At 44.3% G+C, this 10,368-nt stretch overlaps 1 protein-coding gene across 1 annotated transcript in view; it reads left to right on the forward strand.

Annotated features, from left to right (window-relative positions):
• The first annotated feature begins 991 nt into the window (after window positions 1–991).
• LOC117463988 (ICOS ligand-like) overlaps window positions 992–10,368 on the forward strand; it is an 11,609-nt gene continuing 2,232 nt past the window's right edge. Inside the window, exons 1-3 of the mRNA XM_034106519.2 lie at window positions 992–1,140; window positions 6,880–7,227; window positions 7,423–10,368. The exon at window positions 7,423–10,368 is cut by the window's right edge and continues 2,232 nt beyond it. Of these exons, the coding sequence (XP_033962410.1) occupies window positions 1,065–1,140; window positions 6,880–7,227; window positions 7,423–7,637 (639 nt within the window). The 5' untranslated portion in view covers window positions 992–1,064 and the 3' untranslated portion in view covers window positions 7,638–10,368. The remainder of the gene's footprint in view (window positions 1,141–6,879; window positions 7,228–7,422) is intronic.

The following is a 10,368-nucleotide window of genomic DNA, read 5'->3' on the forward strand; positions in this document are numbered from 1 at the left end:
CAGAGGGTTTGAGGACAGAGGATCTGAGGACAGAGGGTCTGAGGACAGAGGGTTTAAGGACAGAGGGTCTAAGGACAGAGGGTATAAGGACAGAGGGTCTGAGGACAGAGGGTCTAAGGAGAGAGGGTCTAAGGACAGAGGGTCTGAGGACAGAGGGTCTGAGGACAGAGGGTTTGAGGACAGAGGGTCTGAGGACAGAGGGTCTAAGGACAGAGGATCTAAGGACAGAGGGTCTAAGGACAGAGGACAGAGGGTCTGAGGACAGAGGGTCTAAGGACAGAGGACAGAGGGTCTGAGGACAGAGGGTCTAAGGACAGAGGACAGAGGGTCTGAGGACAGAGGGTCTAAGGACAGAGGACAGAGGGTCTGAGGACAGAGGGTCTAAGGACAGAGGACAGAGGGTCTGAGGACAGAGGGTCTGAGGACAGAGGGTCTTTGGCTCGACACCAGACATCGTTTAAAAATGTGCTTTATAAATAAAACTTGATTTGGTTAAAAGTAGCCAACTAAAAACTTTCTTTCCACATATTTTTTATTTGTATTCCCTGAAGCAAAATAATGTATTATATAGTTTAAAATTACCATTTGAATCATAATATATAATATAAAATATAATCTCAGGCACAATGAACTGAAATAAATGTATATACAATTAAAATAAAACATTTGCATAATAGCTCCGCCTGCCTGCCGCTGGGGGGTGCTGCAGCGCCCTCAGCACCCCCCTTCCTGCGCCACTGCATGTATATGTATATATATAGGCGTCTTTAGTGCTATGGACGCTGGGGACATGTCCCCACAACTTTTAAAAACATAACTGATAAATGTTCTGAAAAATAAAAACTGACTCGACAGGTTTGTTCCGCCCCTGCACGTGCACGTGTCATTCTGATAAAGCACTGTTTCTTGTAAATCATGTGACCATGGATCCTCCCCTCCTCCTCCCCTCCTCCTCCCCCTTCCTCTTCCTCCCTCTGTGTATGAAACCTTTGAGCAAACTCGGACCAGTTCACACCGGATTACACTCCCTTCAGATCACTTCCTGTTAATCTCGAGCTGCTCTCATGGCGGCTTTAACATCTGCGCAACATGCAGGGCTCGTCATGTTCCTGTGGATCATTGGCTCTCTGGCTGCAGGAGGTGAGGGCATATAAATGTATTTCTGTAATATACAGAGTCTATGGCGCGCAAAGGGAGAAGCCACCGCTGATGACCCGCTGGAGGCACAAAAAAAACACGTATGCGTCAAAGCGTGTGAAAGATTCTCGGGCAAGGAAGCTATACTGAGCGCACAATAGCAAGTACTACTGGTGTGAGAGGACATCTGCAAACCAACACACTTCCTTTGCTAACTCCTTAAGGAAACGCTGAACCATCTTTAACGCGAGGAGAGGAGATGTCGCGTCCCACGATGCCTCGCGGCCTCAACGTTTACCGGGACACAACATTCGAACTGTTCGGAAACAACCGATCGTGACGATAAACGATATGCTGTAATTTACGGTGCTTATTCAGCATTTTGTAACTTATACCTTAACTTGCCTAAGTGCCTTGTTTTGAACGTGCGTCAGTATAATAAAAGCCGTACGTTTATTATTGTAAAATGATCAAATAAAGTGTTACAGTGTTTACTGTCTGTGTGATTTCTTAAGCTGTTTGAATGGTGATATGCACGGGGATAGATTCACGACTAACAAATTATGCATATATTGCACAAGTAGGTGAGTGCGAGCTATCATTAAGTTTCACTTTACTTAAATTGATACTTTAATTAAATTCCAACCTTGTTAGTGAAGAGTATGTTTGTCACTGTTGTCCACGTTCATACAGCATAACAAGGGGAAGCATGCAGATGTCTCATCGTGGTCCGCTGTACAGACAACTAGTTTCCCCGCAGCAGACTCGGTCATGTTCTCCGAGCCACCGTCTCTTCTCCCGAGTGCTTTTGAATTTCCCTAACCACTATTACTTCTTTGCGTTTCACACAGAGGTCAAGGACTAGTGGTTAGGAAAAGATGATAGGAGCTGATTTTTGGACAATTCCAGCGCGACCGTCTACTGACATAATATGAGTTACATGTTTCTGCATTTTCCTTGAACCATTGTGTCTCTTGCTCTATTTAATGTCTGTTTATGATTATTGTCACATTGTTGGAGGAGCCTGAGGCCTCTATGTTCACTGTGCAGATGGCAATAAAGCCTTTTCGTATTTATTTTATGAGCTGTCAAGCTTAAAGGAAACATGTATGTGTCTATGAGGAAACTCTTTGTGCCACTCCCAAACGCTGCACTTTTGAGATGGAGCGTTGTGATTGGCTGAAACTCAACAACAACAAAGTGACTTCTTGCTTCCTCCAGCCAATGGAGGCCAAGAGCCTTTCTCATTTCTAAATATGGCCATGTTCAGAGGAGGAGGAAGTGTTTAACTTCAGGAAGAGTAGCAATGATACATTGTGTTGGTATTAAAGTAGGCCCTACTGCATTTACTGTGCAATACTCGGGTTCCAACTGAATGACGTTGTAATTCAATTTAGAGTTAAAATCTGTTTTCTTAGCATTAATATCTTATTATTACGAATTAAATATATACACACACGTTTTTATATATTGTATTACATATGTACTGCTGTTATCTTGTGGTTCTATGTGCACATTTTTACTTACTTTCACTTATTTAAAAAAAAATATCTCTATTAAATTTGTTTATTGGTTTTTACTGCACATTTATACAAAAATCTAATTGAAGTAAAAGAAGCCAAACATTACTGATGGATATCATTACCTCGTGAAAATATTATCAATAGAGACCTCCTGCAAATGTCTGCAACAATCTGTCCATGAGCTTTGTGAGTGGGCGGGGCTAAGTGACGGAAACAACAAAGGAACTCTGCTTAGTGCAACGGCGCCCTCCTGAAGAGTCTATCACAGACCGTTCATGTGTTTTGCCCACCAGCGTCTGAGTGTCTCAGCGTCTCAGTGTCGTCTCAGCGTCTCAGCGTCTGAGTGTCGTCTCAGCGTCTCAGCGTCTCAGCGTCGTCTCAGCGTCTCAGCGTCTGAGTGTCGTCTCAGCGTCTCAGTGTCTGAGTGTCGTCTCAGTGTCGTCTCAGCGTCTCAGCGTCGTCTCAGCGTCTCAGCGTCTGAGTGTCGTCTCAGCGTCTCAGTGTCGTCTCAGCGTCTGAGTGTCGTCTCAGCGTCTGAGTGTCTCAGCGTCTCAGTGTCGTCTCAGTGTCTCAGCGTCTCAGTGTCGTCTCAGTGTCTCAGCGTCTGAGTGTCGTCTCAGTGTCTCAGTGTCTCAGCGTCTGAGTGTCTCAGCGTCTGAGTGTCGTCTCAGTGTCTGAGTGTCGTCTCAGTGTCTGAGTGTCGTCTCAGCGTCTGAGTGTCGTCTCAGTGTCTCAGTGTCTGAGTATCGTCTCAGTGTCTCAGTGTCTGAGTGTCGTCTCAGTGTCTCAGTGTCTGAGTGTCGTCTCAGCGTCTGAGTGTCGTCTCAGTGTCTCAGTGTCTCAGTGTCTGATTGTCGTCTCAGTGTCTCAGTGTCTGAGTATCGTCTCAGTGTCTCAGTGTCTGAGTGTCGTCTCAGTGTCTCAGTGTCTGATTGTCGTCTCAGCGTCTGAGTGTCGTCTCAGCGTCTGAGTGTCGTCTCAGTGTCTGAGTGTCGTCTCAGCGTCTGAGTGTCGTCTCAGTGTCTCAGTGTCTCAGTGTCTCAGTGTCTGAGTGTCGTCTCAGTGTCTGAGTGTCTCAGTGTCTCAGTGTCTGAGTGTCGTCTCAGTGTCTCAGTGTCTCAGTGTCTGAGTGTCGTCTCAGTGTCTCAGTGTCTCAGCGTCTGAGTGTCGTCTCAGTGTCTCAGTGTCTCAGTGTCTCAGTGTCTGAGTGTCGTCTCAGTGTCTCAGTGTCTCAGTGTCTCAGCGTCTGAGTGTCGTCTCAGTGTCTCAGTGTCTCAGTGTCTCAGTGTCTGAGTGTCGTCTCAGTGTCTCAGTGTCTCAGTGTCTCAGCGTCTGAGTGTCGTCTCAGTGTCTCAGTGTCTCAGTGTCTCAGTGTCTGAGTGTCGTCTCAGCGTCTGAGTGTCGTCTCAGTGTCTCAGTGTCTCAGTGTCTGAGTGTCGTCTCAGTGTCTGAGTGTCGTCTCAGCGTCTGAGTGTCGTCTCAGTGTCTCAGTGTCTCAGCGTCTCAGCGTCTCAGTGTCGTCTCAGCGTCGTCAGCTTATTTGCTATTATCGTGACAAGTGTATTTTTATTTTGTAGTGCTGATAATCTGTTAGGTAGCCAAAGCTGTCGAATAATTGCAGTGAAATCAAAAGTACAACATTGGCTACCAAACATGTAATGGGTCGAGGTATAATGGAAGCACAGCTGGTCATACCTGCTGGGCCTTGCTGCAGCGTCCTCAGATGGGAGCCAGACTTCACAGATGATTTTCAGAACATCTCTACGGGGGGGGGCAGTGGTACAGACGTGCCCCTGCACCACTGGCTTCAGCTGACCCTGAGATCCTTGCTTACCCTACTTTGCATCGTTCCTTCTTATCCAGAGACTCCCTTGCTCAGCCACTTCTCTGAGTGCCTTCTTTTGTCTGGATCCGGTCATTCCTCCAGCCTTGAGGAATCTTTGGATGGGTTGTGTTGGGTAGATGGACACCCGGCTTAAGTTCATGAAGCAGACGGCTTTCTGTATTTCTCCTTATTCTTTCAAAGGCTGCCTCCGTGCCTTCCTCCCACAGGACAGTGAGCTTTTCCACGATCACGATAGAGGTAAAGTATCAGATTCAAATGTACTAATATATAGCATACCTCAGAATTATACTTAAGTACAGAACTAGAATACATGTAGGAACCCAGCTTCTCTTATGCTGCGTTCAGACCGGACGCGATGCGATGTTTCGCGATTACATGTAAAGTCAATGCAGAGACGCGGACAGACGCGAATTCGCTCCGACGGCGAGCATGAAGCGGTGGACGCGGCGCGAATCACGCGATTGAGGCGATTGAACTGTGCCGCGTCAAACGCGGGAGTTCCAATTTTTAAACTTGAGCGTCAAATTCACGTGACGCGTTCTCGCGGAAGCCAATCAGCAGTGAGGTTCTCAGCCTGCCGTCACTGACGTTCAACCAGAAAACATCAGCCGTTAGCCGTTAGCCGTTAGCTGTTAGCCGTTAGCACACAGCAGTTAGCAGTTAGCACTCAGAGCTCTCAGCTCCTCATATCTGTTCAGAAACTGTACAAAAGTTAAACAAGTACAAACCACAGACCACCTGTGTCACGGAGAATACAGTCGCTGCTTTATTTACAGTTGCAAGTACGTGAACCCTTTGGAGTGACCTGGATTTCTGCATAAGTTGGTCATAAAATGTGTTCTGATCTTCGTCTGAGTCACAACAACAGACACACACAGTCTGCTTAAACTAATAGCACACAAACAGTGATATGTTTTCATGTTGTTATGGAACACACCATGTAAACATTCACAGTGCAGGGTGAACCCCGAGGCTAAAGACTTCTTCAGAGCTACTTGGAGTCAGGAGTCAGCCGACCTGGAGTCCAGTCAATGAGGCGAGATTGGAGGTGTTGGTTGAAGCTGCCCTGCTCTATAGAAAATACACACCAGTTTTGAATGTGCTATTCTTAAGAAGCGTTGCCAGATGTGAACCACGCCTCGCTCAGAAGAGCTCTCAGAAGACCTGCCATTAAGAACTGCTGACCTGCATGAAGCTGGAAGGGTTCCAGAAGTGTCTCTGAAAGCCTTGATGCTCATCAGCCACGGCAAGACACGTTGTCTGTACATGGAGAAAGGTCAGCACTGCTGCTGCTCTCCTTAGGAGAGGCCGTCCTGTAAAGAGGACTGCAAGAGCACAGCGCAGAATGCTCAATGAGGTGAAGAAGAGTCCTAGAGAGTCAGCTAGAGACTTAAAGAACTCTCTGGCGCATGCTAACATCTCTGCTGACTAATCTACGATACGTAAAACATTGAACACGAATGGAGTTCATGGAGGACACCACGGAGGAAGCCACTGCTGTCCAGAAACAACATGGCTGCACGTTTGAAGTTTGCCAAAGAGCACCTGGATGTTCCACCGCACGACTGGCAACATGTTCTGTGGACCGACGAAACCAAAGCTGAGTCGCTTGGAAGGACACACAACGCTATGTGTGGAGAATCCAAAGGGTTCTTGCAACTGTATGTCTGTCGGCCGTTGCTGTGAGTGTGGAGTGAGCATATACAACGTTAGCTTAGCCAGGTCGATCTGATCTCCATTCAGAAAACACGCATTGTAAAAGGTGTTTCTCTGCCGTCTGTCTGCAGACTCAAAGCATGAACTCATGGTTCTTACTAACCGGTATCAGGGTGTTGTCACTAACCGGTATCAGGGTGTTGTCACTAACCGGTATCAGGGTGTTGTCACTAACCGGTATCAGGGTGTTGTCACTAACCGGTATCAGGGTGTTGTCACTAACCGGTATCAGGGTGTTGTCACTAACCGGTATCAGGGTGTTGTCACTAACCGGTATCAGGGTGTTGTCACTAACCGGTATCAGGGTGTTGGTACTTCATCATTTAGAAACGTGTGTTACAATTTAATCACGGTAAAATGTGTTCATTGTGTTGGAGTTGGCTCCCGAGCGCGTCTTGTTTGAATGATGCGAGTAAGCGCAGCTGGCAGCCGCGGTGAAACCCGAGCGATTAAAGCGATGTGAATATTCGCATCGCGTCCGGTGTGAACGCATTAGAAGAATTGTAAAACAAATGATAATAATTACAAAACCCAAGTCTTTAGTGGCATTTCTGTTTTTGTAAACCTTTTTGTTTCAATCAGATGTTGCAGCTGCTTGCAACAGTCCTTATAAATATACAAATGACTCACAAGGAAATGACTTCTGTTTTTCTCCAGATTCAGAAGAGATGAAGGCAAAGCCTGGACAGGACGTCACTCTTCAGTGCAGCAGCTCCACAGATGCTGCAGTCACTGTGTTAGAGTGGAAGAGACCTGAGCGGGAGAGATACGTCTTCTACTTCAGAGATAACAGGCTGATTGAAACATACCAGGATCCACGTTATCGAGGTCGTGTTCAGCTGAAAGATCCAGAGATGAAGAACGGAAACGCTTCTGTTCTCCTGAAGAACGTCGACATCAAGGACACGGGAACGTACGAGTGTCGGGTAGTAACTCTCTCCAATAACCGCAGGAAGAGAAACGTGAGAGTGTTTGAGCGCTCCGTCCTTCTGACCGTCTCTGAAGGTGAGTCGGTGTTCCTCCTGAAGAGTTCCTCCATTGGGTTAAAGATGATGTTGATGCTCTGTGATCGGCAGGTAATGTCTGACATGAGACTGGAGAGGAAGCAGATTGTGTTCTTCATCTCCTTCATGATCAGCTGTTCTCCAGCATGAGGGGGGGTCCAGTCGTTTCCTCACTGCTCTCTCTTTCTGTCCTCAGGTCCTGAACAACCAGGGGGTCCTAAGAAAGAAATCAACGATGAACAACCAGAGGGTTCCAGAGGACTCGTTGGGTTGGGAGTTAGTGTGGGGCTGGTGTGTCTCGTTGTTGTTGTTGTTGTTGGTGCTGGACTTGTTGTGAAGTCTAAGAGAGCTAAGGAGAAGAGACCATCAGAGAGTGTTGATGAACAAGTGAATGCTAAACTGAACCCCTGACATGCACCAGACCTCTTTACAGCGGACTGTTCTCCATCCCCTGCTTCCAAACTAAATAATCTCCTCTCCTTGAATCACGACCTTGACGCGGTAGAGGGGCTAGATAACCCTCTGACACACAAACACCCAGTTGGATTGAGGGTTACACCAAAGGTGGTTCAGTTTCTACTTGTGGACAGAAAGAGTGCTAACATACTAGCCTTAAAGGAGGGGTAGGTAAGTTTGATAAACCGGCTCGAGATACACTTGTTGTTATATTCCATGGAATGCTCTCAACATCCCGATAGCAATGAATATCTGAAGTGCTTTGACAACAAATCCATTAAAAAATGTCATCTGTAGAAGCCGTGATACTGTAAGAAGTACAACCAATCCGTTTAGCCGGCCCGGCTAATCCGATTGGACGGCCTACCTGCCTGTCAGCCTTCCATCGGGGCACACACTTATCTCGTGCCCTCATTGGTCATGTGCACGTTCGTGTGTGTTGGAGGAGGGGCTCTGTGAGGAAGTGGCAGATTTTCTCCGGTTGTGTATTTTCAAATTCTAGCGATCTCGAGCCGGTTTCTCAAACTTACCTACCCCACTTTTAATTAAAGATTATGTTCCTTTATTTCATATTAAGGTAAATGAACTGTTCAGACTTTTTACTGAAGTACATTAATCTTTAATAATTGTACTTCAAAGACATTTTATTTAAGTAGTTTTAATAAAGTAATAGTCTCATTGAACACATTTGATTTAAGTAAAAGCACTGTTACTTTAAAGACAATTTATTTAAGTGAAATGACTTAAAATACATTTAATTTGATTAAATGTATTTTAATGAAATTTTATTTAAGTAAATGTACTTTAAGCCAAAGTCAACTTTAATGTCAATGTTACTCAGTTTGTGTGTACAGACAGAGATAAAACTGACGTTTCCAACAGTCCCGAAAGTAAAATTATACAATATACAGATACGTATACAAATATGTATAAAATATGTATATCCTATATACAATCAACAGACAGATACAAAAAACCACAACAATCAATATGTACACATAGTTTTTACTCAGGTAAAAGTGCTGTTACTTTAAAGATATTTATTGCAGTAAATTCTGTAATAATACTATGTTTTTATATGAGTTGTATTTTGGTAAATGATCCTGGTCAGGTCTCCCGTGGAGGGTTCGACTAAAGGCCCTGACACAGCGAACCCACATCAGAGAAGCCCAGTGAGTGCACTGGCGTTAAGGCTAATGTTTATAGTGGCCAAACGGTGGTACTACACCTTCAGTGACGTCACAAGTCCAACAAATACTTCTTACCGTTGACTTACATTCAATTGAACAGCCATCGATAGGTGCTAAGAGTTAGAAAATGCTGGAAAAGCTGAATCTAATCTTTAAGGATGTGAGGTTTACAAATGGGAGGCGGAGCTTGTTGTAGGAAGGCGGGGTTCACGGATTGGAGGTGGGGCTTATGATGACAAATTTGAAAAATGAGACAAGAAATGCCACTTAAGATATTTGAATCTTTTATTGAAATATATAGTTTTTATTCTTATGTTCAAGTATCTTTGTTTAACGGAAGAGCGCCAGGCTTTTTCAAAGTCAAGGAAGGCGAGTTTTACGGATTGAGACAAGAAATGCCACTTAAGATATTTTAAAGTTTTTAGTATTATTGAAATATATAGTTTTTATTCTGAGAGATAATGAATATCTTTGGTTGTGAAAAGTTAGGACCAGTAAGAAGTTCTGTTTCTAATGGCAACATGGAGGTCTACGCGTTAAAGAGAGCGAGGATACAGCTGGAGGTCAGAAAGGCAGTTATTATTAGTGGAATGCTGTATACAGCATTCCACTATAGTACTTCAAAACTTTATTCTTCCTCTTATTTCAGCCAATACTTTGGCTCTCCATAACTTCAGCTTATTTTCAGCTACAGAAACCATTCAAATATTAAACTATTCAGCCTTTTCAGCAATTGATAAGAAACCTTCAACTTTTTCAAAAATATTTCATACTTTTTGAAATATTCAGCTTTTTAAACTATTTTTGTAACATTGAAGTCAATGGGAGATGCCTTCAAATCCACTTTTCCTACACTTTGCGCCAAATGCATCTCCTTCCACATAATTTCAGCCAGACACTTCATTCCAACTTTCAAATGATCACAATACCTTCAGCTATAAAACTTGTATAAAAGATTTTTGATATCTTTTCAACTTTTTGAGATATTGGAATTAGTTTGGAGCTTAGCAGAGAGGCTTTTTCCAGATCTTAACATTGGAGTGGATGGAGCAGCTCATTAACTCTAGAGTGCTTTGATCTCAAAACAGAGTGCAGCGGTGCCTGAAATTCTCCCCCAAAAATGTTTTAAACTTGCCATAATTCCCAAACCCTACACTCCTCAGACATATTTTTTCATGGAAAACGTAGGAAAACCTCTCCTAGCTTGGAAAATAAGAAAACATTAAGAAAACATATTAAACAAAATGCCTCTTGAGGGCATTAAGGGACAAAAACGTTCAACATTCCTCCATTGAAGCCCATTGTAATTTCAGGCAGATATTTCCTCACGGTAGCAGCCGCACACCTTTAGTTAAACTGCCAAAAAGGCCACATTATTAACCCAAAACTACACAGAAATTACACTTCAGATACTGAACTTCCTTGACATGCTTCACGTTTTGAAATTTCACAGATATCTGTTACGGTTCTTCCACAACACGTTCACATGTAAGAGG

This window comes from Pseudochaenichthys georgianus, chromosome 18 (genome assembly GCF_902827115.2).
Source record: "Pseudochaenichthys georgianus chromosome 18, fPseGeo1.2, whole genome shotgun sequence".
NCBI lineage: Eukaryota > Metazoa > Chordata > Actinopteri > Perciformes > Channichthyidae > Pseudochaenichthys > Pseudochaenichthys georgianus.